The following is an 18,238-nucleotide window of genomic DNA, read 5'->3' on the forward strand; positions in this document are numbered from 1 at the left end:
AGATACATACACACAGGCTTAAAGACATGTGTTATTGTGTGTGTTTGTGTGTGTATGTGTGTGTCCATGCGTATCCAGAGCCCACAGACGACTGCACAGGACTGCACAATGACACCAGCCTCGGTATTAGCATTCACCCCTTGTCTGTCTGCTGTTAACTTATTTGCTCAGTCATTTCTGGGTGCTGAACCGCTATGAGGCATTAGTCTGGATCACAGCTCTGACTTTGTATGGCTGCAATCAGTCTGCTAGCTATGTCTGTGGGCTTACAGAAGAGCAACAATTGATTACAGCTTTTTGTCAGACATTTCGGGGGGCTTTGAAGTTCAGGCTAAAGATTGTGGCAGATTATCAGAAACATCTTAATCGGAGGCCTTAAAAAACAGTCATGTATTGTCTTGTTTGAGCGCTTAATTTAATTCCTTAATTGAGTAACAGCAGACAAACATCCGGCTCGTCCTGATTTTCTCAATGACGAGGGTGTGGTCGTCAAGTTGAGCGTAGCCGGGAGGATATAAATATCCCCACTAGGGGTTGAACTCCAGCTGGGACGGAGGTCAAGGCAGCCCAGCTATTATTAGACTCCTGTATCAAGTGGCGTCCTTGACAATTATGCGACTCTCACTTTCTTAAAGCGATATCGCATTTAACTTTATCCTCGTGCCCTTACGAGGCCTCCCGTGTGTCCTGCCGAAAAGTTCACGGTCGCGCCTCTGTGTCGTCCCTGCCACCGAAGGAGCTTGACCATAAGAGAAGAAAGTTAACAGTGTCTGAACCGCTCAGCGTTAACAATAGCCGCTGTGCTTCTACAGCTGAGTCATGAGGGCAGAGTCCTTCAGGAATGAAGGGTTTGTTCACTAGAGTAGACAGCTGCCCAGAAAGCCTGCAGTATGGACGCGAGGAGGATGCACACAACAGGGATTTAGATTTAGAGGGTTTGATAAAAAAAGAAAAGCAGCTCAGAGCAAATAAATAGCAAAATTTTATTTGAACACCATTTTGATCATCCTAAAATAGTGTGGAGCTGCAGGGCGTCGTTCGAGCAACATTTATAAGCAGTACACTTGATTAATAGTTTCATAAACAATGTTATAAAGTGCCTTTAGGACGATGAAATGAGAGTGAAATAGTAGACAAAAACATGATAACAGTGCAGTCAGACGCTCAATAAATAATGTCGCTTGATAGAAAAACTTGCTCAAACTAAAATGTGCTCTTAAGGAGGACTGTTTTGATTTTCTAGCCTTGACTGCTCACACAGGATGTCCCGCAGCGCCGTGGGCCCAGATGGAGAAAAAGGCCCTTCATGTTTGATCAGTCGAGCTCAATCTCGACTTAAGAACCACTTTAAAGGGCCTGTGTGAGGACTACTAACTATGCCTCTCTGTCAGGTTGTTTTCAAAATCCTCCCAGTCAGATTTCAGATCTCAGCTCTCTTGTTTTGAGGCTGGTGCTTTAAGTCGATCAGTTGATTAATGGATCACTTGATGGATAATCGTTTAAGTCGTTTTTAAAGCAAGAATGTCAAATATTTGCAGTTCCAGTCTTGGGAAGTTGGCCTGTTGGTTGGACGAAAGAAGCATTCTGAAGACGTCACTTTGGGACATTTTGATGAGTGTTTTTAGCCATTTTTTGACACAGCACAGACCAAATGATTAATCGATTTATCGTGAAAATACTTGGAAGAATAATTAATGAAAACAGTTGTTAGTTGCCGCTCTGAAGAAGTACTACCACAGTGTAAAATACTCTGTTACAAGTAAAAGTTCTGCGTTCAGAATCTTACTTAAAGGTGCAATATATAAGATTTGGCCACATGACGAATTCATACTCATACAGATGGCAGCATATCACCAGAAAAACAACCAGCTGCTGCTAACTGCTTCTAACAGTAGCTGTCGTTTGCTATTTAGCTCAGTTAGCAGTGCAGCTAGTGGTCAAGACTGTGAGCTCAGAGCACCGGGGGAATGTTGGTGTTTACTTCGCAGGCAAGGAAGCTTTGGAATATAGCTAGCCTTGGTTTGGCTAGCTAGTTAGCATGCTAACTTCAGTAGGTATCTCTGCAACAGCATATTTAGCTCCAAATTACAGCGGAGTAGAGGTAGAGAGTCGCATGACATGGAAATACTTGAAGCTGCCACAAGGACCTTTGATATTTTGTTGATTTTGGAGGCCCCTGTGGATTTCAGATTTCACTGCTCTAGATTAATTCACTCATTTGCTGATGTAGCTTTGATATCACATTGTGCCGTTGGTCTAATCCAGATCCCAATAAGGCGGGGTGAAACATTGAATTAACAGCTCTTTGGACGAGAGAGAGCGATACAGCGTGCGAGAGAGAGAGCTAATGAGCGTTCTTATAAAATCAGCCCCTCCCTCCGCCCTCTTAAAATTCCGCCTGCACCTCACCTTGCTCCGCTAATCCTCCCAAGGCTGTAATGATAGATACACAGACACTCACACACATACATAAAGGAGGGAGAGGCAGTCTAGCTAATGGACTTGCACTTGCTGCTGACTGTCAGCAGCCTCTGTTCTGAGCCTGGGACTGGACAGCTCGCCGTGATGCCCGACATCATCTGGTCTGCTCCTCATCATAACGTGTTATGGCTGGGCGATATTGTCAATATTTTTTATCTTGTTTTAAATGTATTTATAGCAGGAATATTCCCATTTAGATCCAGAATCTCTTTTGATTTATATGATGTTATTGTTTTTATCGTACAAAATTGTTATGCTGAGAAACACACTTCATTGTACTGAAAGCTGCCGTTGTCACCAACCGGAAAAAACACCCAAAGAGGAGCGCAGCGCTTCGTTAACATATCAACATACCTCACATCTCACTTACATGTAAGGAAACAACTGACATTATCATAATGAACCTAAACAACCAACACGGCTATTTTCAGTACCCTCCTCTGTCATTCTCGTGCGACTAGCTCGCTAATAGCTTTAGCAATATAATCGTCAGGCCTTGTCGAAGACTTACGTCGTGAGCAATGAGCACGGACACGAGTGTCAGACCATTTGATTTATGTATTGCCGTCTCGATGTAAAGAGAATTTCAATAAATATAACAAGAAATGCTTCCAAGTCTCATGATGTAGCCTTGCTCGAATATCAATCAATCGATCAGCAGAAATAAACTACAAATCTATAATAATATTAGACATAAATGCTTGATTTGAGAAGATACAGACTAAAAACAAGTGGATCTATCTGCCAGTGCAGTGAGATTATTTGGCTTGACAAGAAACCTTAAAATACGTTGCTTCAGTCTATAAATAAATCAGCTCTGATAAGTGTTCAAAGGTTTGGAAAAAAAAAGAAAATGCTGGTTTTTAGATCAAATTGCTTGAGACCAGACTTGCTACAGTACTAAGTGAAATACACTGAGTATAAGCAAGTAATTCTCAAGTATCTTCAGTGTATGCAGTGCATGTCATAATGTACACTAGTCCTGTAAAAACATCCTGTATGTACAGCTGATTTAATCTCAGGGACTCAGATGTATGTTCAAGGCCCTTCATCGTCCTCACATTTGTAAATAAAGTGGATAAGAAACACTCCAGCTCTCTCCGAGCCGCTGCAGACGAGGATATCCGCAGCACAAAGCATCAGAGCCTCCGTCGCAGCGGCTTCCATCTCTCAGAGCTGAATTCCTTGAATAGAGGTGACGAGGGGAAGACCCGGTCGTGTAAAGCAGCTGAGAGTTGTCAACACAAAGACGTCGTTCGCTTACATGTGAACAAACGTGTTGGGACCTTGGAGCTTTTTCGTGCCGGTTGAAATCTCCCTCTCCTCGCGTTGCCACCACCACCACCACCACCACCTTTAGAAAGGTGGACAAGACTCGCCGTTTCCCCGTGCTCCTCTGCTGTTGCCATAGTGACCAGGGCCGCATGCTCGGTCTCTGTTAAAAGCTCTGCTTGGGTTTGCAGACAGCTGGGCAATGTATGTCCTCACCCACATCATTGTTGTGTATGTTAATGTGTGGGCGCCTGTGTCTTTGTCTGAGTGCGAGCCTCAGGTCGTATGTAACTGAGACGCGGCGGTGCAGACGCCGCTTCGTCGCTATAGAAATGTCTCCTTTCACTCTGCTTATCGTGCTCTTAATCTGCGGCGAATGAGAGCTGAGAATGTGCATTGCGTATTAGAGCTTTTCTGATTCATATTCAGATCTTGTCATTTATTTGTTGAAAAGCCAGGTTGTGTCTGAGGGGACTGTCACGCTGAAGCTCACCTCTTTCATATGCACAACAACCTGCATACGTGAATTTGAATCACAATATTGACTTTCTTTCTTCTTCGTCTTTCTTGTGTGTGTGTTCGTGCTGACAGTCTTGGGAATAGGGATCAGCTTTTTAAATTTTCACATTGTCCTCTTTGGCGTATTTACTGTCGCCAATCTCCCAGCGTCCCCTCCCCTTTCTCACTCTAATCTCACATGTACACATGCATACATGCCACATGCATATTCATATTAACACCCTCACATCCAGAGCATGTAACAAATATCTATTTCACGGCCACGTGCTCCTGCACACACTGACTAGATATATTTATTCATAAGCTCATTAGAGGAGTGGATTTGCCTGCTGCCATCCATCACACTGTCACCCATCCCCAGCCTGGCACACACTGACAACAGAGCTGCAGGAGAGAAGTCCCTGGGATTTAGTCTCTTGGAGCTGCTGCTATAGAGAGGATTTACTCCAATAGACAGAGCCTCACTTCGCCATTTTATAGAGGTGAGATCAGGGAGACAAAAACCAAAAGAAATGGTAATCTCTCATTCACGAGAGTTTATCCACAAACTGATATTCTGGAGGGAAAAATACAGAGTCTCATTGTCAACTGGTGCACAGGTGAGCTGCGGAAGATTCTGTGGATGGTCTCTCAGACTCACGTAAACGCTCAGTCCATCATCCTCTCCTTGAAGCTAGTGCAAGCTGTTGCAAGCCTGACACTGTAGGTGCAAGAGCAGCCAATTAAAAAAAAAAAAAAAAGAGAGAAAGGAAGGACTGTGGTTTGAGAGAGAATTCCAACTTTTTGCATGAAAGAAAGTCTGACCAAAGCGAACCAAGTGCTGGTTCTGGTGCCACCATAGAGTCACATCATTCAGTCACGGTGTACGTCTCCAATTTGCCAGCATTGCTCTGAACAACTATGGCGGACTACACTGACTCTTTACAAGTGTTGCTCGTGGCTTTGCATCCCTACATGACTGGTCCTCGGACCAGTTGCTGCGATCGGGCATCCATAGTGAAAGTCTTTTGTTCATTTTCCCCTGGATAAGTCAGACTACACGCTAAGCTAGCTGGTTTTTAAAAAAGCAGTTTTAGCTGGTCCTTGGTCAGGATATGTCAGGATGTGTTTTTGTACAGTAATCGGCAGCTTCTTTCTGACATGACATCTGAGCTCTGAGTCGAAGATTGATTGTTGGATGGATGGTATGATGTTATTGGTTGAAACTGGTTAGTATAAGCCTACGTAAGCGCACATGACATTGAGTTTTAAAAGAGGCAGTCATGACCAGAATTGATTTTTTGTGTGTGTGACAAATGTGACCATGGATGTGATGTGTCAATACAATGAAATAAACACAATACAGTGAAAATAAAGCAATACAAATACAATTTAGTGAAACAATACAGTATAAATAAACGGAGAGTAAGAAAATGATGATGAAGGATATAAGAGAGACCAGAGTAGCTCAGTAACACTGACTGGATACACGCTTGTTAATATCTTCTGATGCAAAGCAGAAGATCGATGCCGTGCTGACGTGTGGACTCAAGTACTCTCAAGACGAACAGGTGAAGATCGATTGTGGATTCACTGATTGTGACCAGAGTTTTGAAACGAATGAAAGAAAGGAGATGCTTGGGACGGCAAATAAGACAAATATATTTCAAAGAAAAGGAAGAGGATTAGTATGGATGAACAGGATGTTTTAGTGTAGTTGTTGTTTTTCAGGCTGCTGACTGATACTGTCTGTGTAATTTTAACAATTTATGAAAAAACAAAGATTCCTGTCAGGCAGAAATCATCGAGCACGTCTCCGTCAGACCTGCTGTCATGGCAGTTGATCCAGTCGTGGATAACTTGGGTCCCTCCTTCCTCCTGGCTGTCAGTTGTAGTTTCTCACTGTGGCATCTGTGCTGGCTCACTTCCTAGATGTGGTCAGTGAGCGGCATCCTCTCCAGACCATACCAACACAGCATTAGCACCGTGTGTGTGTGTGTGTGTGTGTGTGTGTGTGTGTGTGCGTGTGTGTGTGTGGTGAGTGAGCACGTCTACTTCACACCCATACACGTACTTCTGAAGGAGTCCTTTATTTCCTCTGCCAAGAGGATTTTGTTTTTGTTTGTTTGACTGCGTGTTTTGTTAGTGAGCAGAATATCTTGAATCTTGACGGCAGATTGCAGCGGATTGGTGGAAAGTTTAGACCAAAGAATGAGGAACAAGTGATTCGTTTTTTGGCGCAAATCCAGATCAAGTCCCAGACTTATGACCTTTGCAGTTGCAGAACCTGTTCGCCATATTGTTGTACACTTGTACCTGTATTTTTGTCAGTATGATGCCACTGTCTGTACAAAAACAGCTTTATATTTATAACCATGCTGTGGCTTTACAGATGACAAAGTCAGTCGGTTGGTGGGGCGATCCACCATTTTTGTCCTGAACGGATTGACATGAAATCTATAAAGACATTCACAGTTCTCAGATGATGGGTCCTACAGACCTCATCGATTCAGCCCAGCGTCTAATAGACCCACCAATCTACGAGTGGAAGGTTTTTACGTCACCTAGGCACAAAAAATACGCTTGTGTATGGAGCTGTAGTACCAGCAGGGGTGGCGATAATGACGAGAGCAAAGCACAAAAGAGCAAATAAAGAGGCAGAAAGTCAGCGTAGGGGGGAGGTCGGGGTAGACGGGGCAGGCCAAGCACAACCATGATCTGTTCCTAAACCTAAAGTAGTTTTAGTGCCTTTTATTTTGAAAGTGCAAACACATGTTGCGTATTTATAATTGCTAACTTGACCACAGAATGATGTTTTCACGGGTAAGTGGGTGAAGCACTGCTGCACTGTCGAGGTACAGCCTCACAGAGCTGCTGACATGGCTGTAGACTCTTAGTCTTGTTCAGATGGATTGAAGGATTACATGCTCGCTTACAGCTTGAGGAATTATACCACTGATATTGAATATAAAAAATGAGTCAGTAAAGCGTAAATTAGAGCCGTCTTTGTTCCTGAAAAGTTGACTTTTTTGAGCACGAATGTCTTGAAGACTGGGGGTCGTTTCATGACTGTTTTTATGCAGATAAGGATGGAGGATGGCAGATTGAAAATTTTAAATGGCAAGTCTAGAGGATTGTGCTGCCTGCTGCCACAAGGCACGAACTCTAAGTGCTTCCTATTATACTGCGCAAATCCTTTATCACGTATTTTGCATTGACCAAAAGTCTGTGCTGCTGCAGGAGAGCGATCTATTTCTGTCTGTCCTCACAGACGCTAAGACAAAGACTTTATAGACAGACGGACAACTCCACACACACACACACACACACACACACACTATACTGGCATTAGCTGTAACACGAACCCAAAACAAAAGTGGTCAAGAGCCCGGTTCTTGTTCTGCAGACTTTGCTCCTCGAACATATGTTTGAACTGCTCCTCGTTACTTCCTGCTCACCCGCCCCACTCTGGTTCAGCACTCCATCAGATAGCTTTAGACGTGTGCGCTCACCCATAATAAGAACGGTTAACAGTTGCAGCATACAGCACATAACCTCATTTTAAATCCTTATTTAACTAGATTAGTCAATTAAAAACAAATTATGCTACCAAACCCGCACAATAGGTTGAACTAATGAGCCATTAAGTTGATATTAGCTGAATTTCCTTGTGTCCAACTACATCACATTAACCACTTCAAGACACTGGGTACTTTTTATTATAAGTCAAAGAAAAGATGCTCAGAAATATGTGCTTTGAAGGTCACGCCTCTACGAGATGATGGATTTCACTCTTTGCTGCTGCATGTGTTTGAAGAAGACACATAATGCTCATTTTTAGGTTCATAATTTCATTTTGGCTCACTACTAGACTACGTTTACATGCTTTAATGCTCAAAAAACACATACTTTTTCTTATACTGTCCTGTCAGTTTTAGCTCCTGTCTCTTTAATTATCCCGGGAGACTCCTGTTTTTCATCGCCCTCTCCCACTTTCCTCCCAGGGTCACACACTTCTTCCATATTTCTCCCGATCTATCGTCATTTTTCACTTTTTCTCACTCTTTTTTAGTCATCATAACCTGTTTCTGGGACTGTACAGCGTGTAGTCTGCTGTACATTTGCACCTCGTCCTCCTCAGTGAGTAAGTGAGAGACGGACAGATATATGGAGAGTAGAAAGAATATTTTAACACATTTCAGAAGCCCTGGAGAGAAGAACTCGTGTTTCTTTCATACATTTTTAAAGGAAAGGGGCTTTAAAATCTGCCACGTCGAGTTTTCTGCCAGTCGGGGTGGGGGGTCGCACCGTGTCAGTCCCCATCAAGAGGCAGACAAGCAGGGCAGTGGGTCTGCACGGACTCTCTGTGGGGCAAAACAATGAATGAATGAATGAATGAGAAGTGATACTTTATGCCACAGATTTATGCACATTTACGCTGGAAATGCATTGTTTTCTGAGAATTTAAAGTCAAATTAAAGTTATTTGACATATGAATGCTTTTTCTTTTTTATTCATTATCTTATTTCCATTCCTACAAATGTCACCAGAGTGCAGGAAACACATAAAATCTCAAATTTAACCCCAACATGGGTTCAAAATCCCTCCCTATTTTTGAGGTCTCAAGGTCGGCGAGTGTAAAAAGTTTCAACTCGAAGAACAAACAGCAAAAATTCTATTTGAAATAATAAAGCAACGGACTTAAAACAAGCAGCATCTTACATCAAGACGTGTGCGAGACATGCAGCAGCATCATGTTCTTTTGGAGAGTGAGTTTTTTACAGCATCATCCTTCCCGTTGCCATCTCCTCCTGTGGGTACAACATGTGTTCGTCGGTCTAAAGACTCCTCTGCATTGTGAGTCCTTGTGCTTAGTCGACCTGATACTGCTGTCACAGTCTATGCACTCATGATACCGTAAGCTAGTCTGGGTAACAGCGCTTTACAATCTCTGTGTGCTGTGACCGAGAACCCAGAAAAAGATCGTGTCACAACCACCACCCAATTTCTTGTCGAAGTGACTCGTTTGATATCTCAGACTTTGTGCTTGAGTCAGGCGCGAGAACATTTTCCAAAAATGGATCTCATTTGCATTTTCTCGGTGTGATTATGACACCGGACAAACAGACACAACAAGCTCGATCCATCTTGTTTCTTGCTGCTTCGCAGGCGTTGTGAGTGAAATCCAGAGCCTATGCAGATGACGTACGCTGATATATTGCATTGGTTTGTCCGAGCCCACCGACCTGATTACTGCTTGTTTCGCTCGTGCTGTAGCTTCATTTGACCCGAGGCAAACACAAAAGCAGCCTGAGAAAGCCTTGAGGATGTTTTCATTTTTATCAGTGTGCTGCTTCAAGCTCATAAGCTCTCTGTCTTCCTCCCTTTCTTTCCTGTCCCTGTCACTCCTCTCTTTTCTTGTCCTCCTCCATCTCCCTGATCTCTCTGTTTGTGTGTGTGTCTGTGTGTGTGTGTGTGTACATGTTGTCTCCTTCTCTATATGTGTGTGTGTGTGTGTGTGTGTGTGCTTTCTGCTCCCAGCCCCTCTGCGGAAAGCAAAGTTTGTGGAGAGCCCTCGCATACCACAATCAGAGCTTGGCTCCCCTACACACACCTCCACCACTGCCAAGAATCCAGACCTGGACACATACTGCCCCGGTAAGTTTTTTTTTTTTCAAGCCAGCTCATCCCTCATTTCGTTGTGTTACCTTTTTCTTGCATGTCAGTAGAAAAGACTCGAGACGAGAGAGAGAGAGAGAGAGAGAGGGAGAGATGGGAGAGGATTTCTGGGTCTGCCTGCTGCACAAACATCGCTAAGGTCGTTAAAGAAATAGCTTTGCTGGAGTCCGTCCTTATCGCCTCCTCCCTCTCCGTCTCTCTAATCCTCTCTCGCTGCTTTCTCACTCCGCTCTGCTTGCTCGGAGCTCGTTTAGGTGCCGCCCCTGTTTTCTGTCACAGTCGGCGGCTGCTCTGTAATCCCGTGGACGGGTCCAGATTTCCCTCTAACCCCGCTATCTGTCCACATCTCCTCCCCCCCCACACACACACACCCATGTCTCACCCCTCCTCTGCTGAGATTTTTGGTCCTCGTGTATCTGCTTTCTCATCTCGCCGCTCCTCTTCCTGTTGCCACTGAGAAGCAGCGCAGTGTTAGCTTCCTGACCTGCCTCGTTGGCTCGACCTCTGATGGCTGTGTGGACTTCTCAGCAGAGCAGGATAATGCTGCGACACTCCAGGGCTGGATGAAGACATGAGAGAAATAGTGATGGGAGTCTGAGGGCTCGACTGTTGTAACTTAGGAGGAAAATGGTCGACAGAGTACTACCAGCCTTGTCCGTCTGTCAGCCTCTTCTGCTGAGTCTCTGCTCGGTGGGAGCTCTAAGTAGGTGATCTGTCTATACTAGAATATATTTTTATATTCTGTACAAGTCTAAATAGCATGTAGTGCCTTAGGATAGACCCTTTAGCTGTGGCACCTGCTGTTGAATCTCATGGATGAAACGCTGATGACCCTGCCTTTATTTTACATCCTGTGAAGCAGACTGTGGAATAGCCTCTCATCTCCTGATGAGCCGCTAAGAGCTCCAGCAGATGTGACATTTCAGGGTTGAAATGGTAATCTCAAGCGCCGCTGAGGCAGGAAAACAGTTGATTACAGGCAGGAATTCTCACAACTAGGAGCTGGAGAGGAACCAGGAGGGCTGGGATGAGTTTCTCCGCGAGGGTGAGGAGGACTCGCACCTCCCAGGTGGACAGATGGACATCTTAGCTCTTAACAAGGGCCCCCTGGCATGAGAAGCAGCAGGGCAGTGACTTAAACATCTGATCGCATGCCAGTCGGCCGCTGACACTGTCTGTTGCCGGGAGGAAGTCAGGTATCAGCTGAGTTTTATGGGCCACAAAGACATTTGTGGTGTCATAAATATGGTTTGTGAATATTTTGTGAGATAGCTTGTAAAATTCACCACCAGCTGTCCTCAGAGTGAAAGCTTCTCTAATGATGAACCTTTATTTACCCAGACTCAGTGTGGGCACTATGGATAAACCCCCTCATCATGGTTTATGTCATTTTATATTACAACATCCACTGATGTGTTGTTGCGGTACTTTACTTGAGTATATCCATTTTCTGCTTTTTTATACATTTCAAAATCAATTTATACTTTTACTCTACTACACTTATTTGATAACTTTAGTTACTAGTAAATCTGGTAAAGAAATTAAAAAAAACCTCTGATTCTGATAATCAGAAAAATGCTGACTATCTAATCCGATAGGTAAACGATCATCAGATTAATAAACAATGAGAATAATTGTTAATTGGAGCCCCTTTCAAGAGTTTTGATACATTTTTTAAATGAAAATTTAAAAAAATCAGTTGTAAGATTGATGAAATAACAAGATATAAATGTGTATTTTGTGTTTATTCTAGAAAATGAAATACCTGACACATTAATGCAAAGATGAAATAAATATCCGATATAACCATCAAGCAGTACCTCTTGTTGATAGCAGCTGGGGATAATCTGACGATAATCGCGGACAAACGCATTCATGACAACGATATTATCATGATATCTTTAGAAATTCACAGAGAGTAGAGACAGAGAGACTATAACTGCAACAGAAGTGTTAAAAAGAACAATAACACGTAATGAATAGTGAAAAGGCGACCAAGTGAACTAATAAACAAAGAGCCATAATTACAGTGTCAGCTGAAACAAGATCACTCGTGGGGGACGGAGACATTGTGTGTGACAGCTAACCACTGTGATGCTCTAACGTTAGCCACGTCTTTTCTTTCTCTACTGACTCAAACAGCATTAACTGACCTGAATCTCTTTCTCGCTGTTTTGATGCTACCTAACAGTTAACCAGGAGAGAAGAAACTCTAGCTTAGCTTTAATAACACACCCTTAATGTAGCATTTCTGGTTCAGGGCTAAGTAAATATGTCAGGTGGAGTGTTTCTCTGTCGTATGTTATGAAAGCTGCTCAGTGGCGCGTGACGCTAAAATGGCTCATCTTCCCGGCTGTAAAGTTACCCAGATCTTCCATGATGTGGGGCCCACAGAGCGTGCGCACTAGAGACCTCTGTCGACCGGGCTGGCTGACTTTAATAGACATAAAATTATTTAATCTTGTGCCACTTTCCAGATATTATTGGACCAACTGGCTCAAATTGTGGTAGTCAAACGAGTTGTGACACTTCTTCTTCTTCTTCTTCTCCTTCTCCTTCTTCTTCTTCTTCTTCTTCTTTAGAGTTGCTGAATTATTGAAATGATATTATCATATGTGTATTAATCGACACAACATCAATATTTCACTTCCTTAATATCATGGTTTGGGTCAATATGGGTTATTTTCGACACCCCAAATAGTGACGTCTTCCACAATAAACCCTGACATGGTAGAGGAAATATCTCTATGGTATAACCGATAATGGAAAAAACTCTCTGATGACGGTTTCATCATCTCACCCACTGTGAACCCAGACATGGTGTCCTGGCCGTGCTTTCATGTATAAAACCTCCAAATATTGTTGCACAGATAAGATCACCTCTGTGCTCATGAGGAATGTGAAATTCACTTCTCTGATCTCTTGATTAGCCGTCAGGTGTCTAGTTTCTTCACAGCTCTGTGCGCTCATTGTTATTCATGTTTTCTTCTGACCTGAAACTCTAAAAAAAAGGTGTGAATCCACCTCGTTTTAATTTCCCGTAGCTCTGCACATTCATTTTCACCTTTTAATCAATACGTTTGTCACCTCCTCTTGAAATGCTCTTCACTAAAAAAAAAAACATGCGTGGGTAACTTTCTGAGATCATTGTTTGTCAGGAGGTATTTGCTCTCTCCGCGGGCTTGAAGTGCCCAGGCAGGTACGGGGTGAAATAAGCGGCCCCGGCACATGCTGCGTGTTATCTTACCTGCGGCCCGGCTCTATTAATACCGTCTCTCGGTCCCGTCCAGTCCCCGGCGTGCTGCACACATGCTTCTCCCTCTCCCTCCTCGCGGTGCGTGAGGGCAGATCTGTGGACGGCCAGGGAGAAACAGATGCGCTCGCACAGAAACACATTCCTAGCTGCGCGCAAAGATAGTTGCTATGGCAACCATCTGTCTCCCTCGCAGCTCAGGAATCCAATGGAGAGGAGTGTGTGTGTGTTAGTGTGTGTTTTCATGTGTGTGTTGTCGGGGGCTGGTTCAGAGAAATAAGCTTGATTTTTTTTTTTTTTATCTTTATAGTCAAATGTTATCATTACGGCTCTCGTGGTGTCACTGCGATGAGAAACGCCTGAAGTTCCTTCTTTATTGTCCCGACGCTGTCACGTTGCTTTGAAGCCCCGTCGGTGTGTGTGTTTGTCTTCAGTGGCTTCAGAGGGTGGTGTGTGATTGTCATAATCTTGCATTTTAAGAACAAAAGGTAGAGCTAAGAATGGAAAAGAGATCAATACACACAACCTCTACATTATGGTAATGTATGGATCGGCTTTGATAGTAGCTCATTAGTGTTGTTTTCATTTAGAGGAAGATTTAAAAGGCAGATGTACGTGATCTAGATGGAGCGCAAGTGTATCGATCGTGTTTCTGACTCCTCAGATTTTTGTTTTATATGATGACAGCTGCCCAAACCACTCGTCCTCAGCCGTATGTTTGACTGTGTGGAGTGTGAGAGTTTAAGGATGTACAAAGGGATTGCCTGTGTTTAGCTCAAGGGAGTTACTGTGCACTCCCGGCATCCAGATTAGAGATTTTTGCTCCCACATCAAAAGGAAAAAACAGACAAACTCCTCGCCTCTGCACTGAGCTGTCCAACAGCTGGCTGCTGCGACAGAGCTGCCGCTGCAAGAAGTGAGAATAACACTAGACACACTGCGGACAGACGGAGGGAGGTAGAGACGAGACAGACAAACACTCACGCAGAGGCCGAGAGAGACAGGCAGAGCCCCTGTTTGATCACGGCCGCAAAAAAAAACCCTCAGGAGCAGTTGACTAATCAGTGCTAATGTATTCACTGCTTACTACGACCAGTCTGTCAACTGGGAAGCCATCGGTGCCTCCAGACACACAGGCGCACAGACACAGCAGCTAACACATCGACATATATAACAATATATAAGGGCCAGAATAGAGCTGCAGCAGTTAAAGGAAATTAATCATTAATCATGTCATACGTTATGTTTAAATATCCAAATGAGGTCTTTTTTAGTTAAATATTTGCTGTGTTGCATGTCTGGAGCAGAAATCTGTACACTGGATACGTCAAAAGTTTCTTTTTTTAAACAACAGCCACAAAGAAAAAATATTTTCACCATGTATTTAGGGATAAAATGTTTTATAAACCAGAATATGAATGATGAATGTAACAAACTCCTCGGTAAAAGCCTTCAGAATATAGATAGGAGTAAAACTGGAAAGTTTGGTGTGTAATTGCTGCTGAATTGGAGATTTTTTGGCTCTGAGAAAACAAAATATTTTGAGAAAATAGATATGTTTTGTAAGATTTTATAAATGTTTTGCCAAAAAATGGTCATCAGGGTAAAATATTTAATGAATAGATATCAAAACGACTGAATAGATCAATTGCAAGCGGCTCCCAAAGAAAAACATGTCTGTTAGCAACAGACCTTCGTCGTACAGGGGCAGCTTGGTTTAGGCAAGAAAACTACTTGGTTAGGTTGAGGAAAACATTGTGGTTTGGGTTAAAAGCACTACATTACTTCTGTAACTTCAGTTACAAAGGTACCTACGTTACATTATACAGTGATCACTTCACCAGTGAGCAAAAGGGCTGCACGATATGCATTATATTACGATATGAATAAATGTGAAACTACAAGAATCTTCCCCCAGTTAACTCGAGAAGCTTTATTTGGAAAGAATGAGTCATACTGAGTGACTGGGGTGATTTTGTAGTCGGCCCTGATTTGTTTGACATTTCACATCCTGCAACGTGACAGCTGTGATGACGATGCCGAAACGATATATTGTTCAAATAACTCTCCACTGACTTCTGGTGTCTCACTGGATACGAACAGAGTCTCCTGAATGAGGTCCTGTGATCGTTTAATCTGACCGTCCTCGACCTCCTCCTTATATACACCTTTAACCTTCTCTTCAGTTCCTCCTTTGCAGCCGTAATAATTCCTGCAGCCACTAGAGGTCGCCGCCTAACAATAAACGTAAATATGGGTCGTAATAAGCTGCTTTCATGGCCGACCTATATGGTCATTTGTCTGATGAGGACTGGTTGTAAATATCACTATGAAACTTCCCAGGCTGATTACTTACATTTCCTGATGTTTATTGTTTAAAACGTAATGTTTTGCTGCTTTTCTGTGTCATGTATGTAAGGCATTTTTCACAATGTTTTGACATTGAACGCCTCATCGATTCATCGTGAAATTAATGAAGTCGCGGCTCTAGTTCAGAATATTTAGTCGATCGATGTTTCTGCGTTTGTATTCCTGCGATGTTCTCCCGCTGACGGCTGCACATCTGAGCTCGTCCCCTGTGGTCTTAGCTGTAAGGAGGTGGGACAGTAATCCCATCTACCTACATCTTCTCCATTACTGCGTTCAGCGCTCTTCCTCAAGGGATTCGCGGGGATTCGGTGACCTTGGGGGCCCTCGTCTTCTGCTTCACATAAAGTGTCTCCAGCTGCATTACTGAGCCGCTATATCCATCTCATCAAGGCTCATACGTAATTAGCTGTTTTGGACCTTAATGTGTGCTGTGATTACCTCGTTACTGCTCGCTGCTGTGTGTTTTTATTGAAGCTTCGATGGGTTTTTTTTTTTCCCTCTCTCAGGAGGTGCCCAGTGCTCAGAGAGACTGGAGTCAATCTAATGAGGATCCTCCTGACGGCGTCCGTCCAAGAGCGAATGGAGAGGGGAGCTTTAGATTGCCTCTCTGTCTGTAAGGCTTTGAACGGCAGAGTGAGAGCCCACAGGCGCTAGACAAGCTGTCTGTCTTCAGAGAGGTGGTGCAGTGGCGGCTAGGACTGTCTAATGGTCGTCAAGTCAGGACTTAGCGTAGGTACCTGCCAGTCTGGTCCAACCTGCCCAGCAGGAAAACGGTAGAGGAGTAGGGGAAGAGAGAGAGAACTGGCTCTGCCGCTGGCTGTCTCTGTCACACTGCTGTTTATTTAAACTCCGGCCATCTCGTGCCGCTGCCTTCACTGTCATTAATGTCTCGACCAATTCAGAGGCTTATACATCCAATCACAGCTGTTTGTGTGTTAGTTACTCTTTTACAACCAGCGGGCAGGGTGAGTAATTAGTGGACGCTTCAGCTCTGAGAGTGACACTCCAGGAAATAAAGTGAAATTTAATTGAAGCTGATATTGTGGGCACCTCTGGGGCGAGATAGCCAGGTGTTATTGAAATAACAGGACAACCACCAATGGCGGTTTGTTATGGACGGAAAGTAACCAGGCAACAGGGCGAGAAGATGAGGTCATCGAGGGATTTTGTTTTGGGTCTCGTTGCAACTGAAATCCCTCGGCTCTGCGAGTGTGTGTTTACATGTGTGTGTGTGTGTGTGTGTGTGTGGTTTTTGATCATCTGATCATCACGCTGCTGTTTTCTTTTCTCTCTGTAGAGCTCTGTAAACAGGATAGAGAGGTGGATACACACCCACTTTGTCTTGGAAAGTCACACACACACACACACCGCCTCTCTCTCACACACACTCACACACACACACACACACACACACACAGGTGAAGGGCGTATCTCATTACGTCACGCGAGCAGCAGTGGGGATGATGAGCGGTGCGGAAGGAGCTGTCGTCAGTGTGGAAAGGCGAGTCAGCGTGGAAAGAGGTTTTGTACACACTTTGAATGGATTCTTGTAGTTGTGGCTTGAAGGGATTTTGGAGTTTATGTAAGGGGATACCTCGCGGGGCTGCGGAGGAATGTGTCGGTAATGCACGGCTCTGAGCAGCGGGGAAACTCAGGTAGGGTGTTTGATATCGTAGTCCTGAGCGCAGGTGCCGTGTATCCTGTATCCGGGTGTGTTGTTGCCACTGTGGTTTATGCAAAGCCGGCGGAGCAGATGTGTGTTTTCCAGGTAAAGAGGCGGCGGACACGAAGCCTTAAAAGGTTTTCTGTTCAGTTTTCTACCCACCACTGACACACATTCTTTCCTTTTCTCTCTCTTCTCTCTACTCACCCGCCCCCTCCCCTCCACCTCCTCTTCCCTCCTTCCCTCCTTCCTCCTCACGTCTCTCTCTCTGCCTCTGCAGGGGAGTCAAGCCAGGAGCTGGGCCCCCCTCCATCGGTGGATGAGGCAGCCAACACATTGATGACGCGCCTGGGTTTCCTTCTGGGAGACAAAGTGAGCGAGGGGCCGGCCGGTACCCAGTACAGCATGGAGGAACCCGAGGCGAGACAGGTAACGGTTCTCACTACTGAGCTGCACGATATGGTTATACTGTGATTATTTTAAAGGGGTAATATGTACGAATTTACGTTTTAAAGCATTAAAACATAACTATTAACAGAAGGTGACTAAATGAGCATGCTAACCAGCTAGTACTGGCCTGTCCTGGTCCAAAGCTCCTGTCCTAGCTGTGTAAACACCAACGCTGTAGTCTGGCTAGCTGCACTGCTAACTGAGCTAACTGGCTAACAGTCATGGAACAGAATACAGTCAGCAGCAGTTGGCAGTAACTCTGGTGATATGCTGCCCGTATTTGTTGGCAGCCAACACTCCCCTGGACCCTGAGCTCCCAGTGTGAACTGCTAGCTGCACGGCTAACTGAGCTAACTAGCTCAGGGCAGCTACAGTTAGCAGTAGTTAGCAGTTACTCTGGTGATATGCTGTAGTGACGATGTATTTTTGTAGGCTAATAAGAAGCATAATAGATTTTTTTAATTGGATTTTGGATTATTGTAGAAAATAATCTCTGTGACAAACACAAGTTTATGATATTTACATGTTTTGTTCAGCAAGATGATCTTCACAGATGAACACCACTTTTTGTT

The 18,238-nt window shown here is 44.1% G+C and overlaps 1 protein-coding gene across 1 annotated transcript in view; it reads left to right on the plus strand.

The window, feature by feature from the left end:
- tanc2b (tetratricopeptide repeat, ankyrin repeat and coiled-coil containing 2b) overlaps nucleotides 1-18,238 on the plus strand; it is a 141,254-nt gene that overhangs the window by 77,844 nt on the left and 45,172 nt on the right. Inside the window, exons 5-6 of the mRNA XM_073489737.1 lie at nucleotides 9,793-9,909; nucleotides 17,497-17,645. Of these exons, the coding sequence (XP_073345838.1) occupies nucleotides 9,793-9,909; nucleotides 17,497-17,645 (266 nt within the window). The remainder of the gene's footprint in view (nucleotides 1-9,792; nucleotides 9,910-17,496; nucleotides 17,646-18,238) is intronic.

The sequence above is a fragment of the Pagrus major genome, chromosome 20 (assembly GCF_040436345.1).
Source record: "Pagrus major chromosome 20, Pma_NU_1.0".
NCBI lineage: Eukaryota > Metazoa > Chordata > Actinopteri > Spariformes > Sparidae > Pagrus > Pagrus major.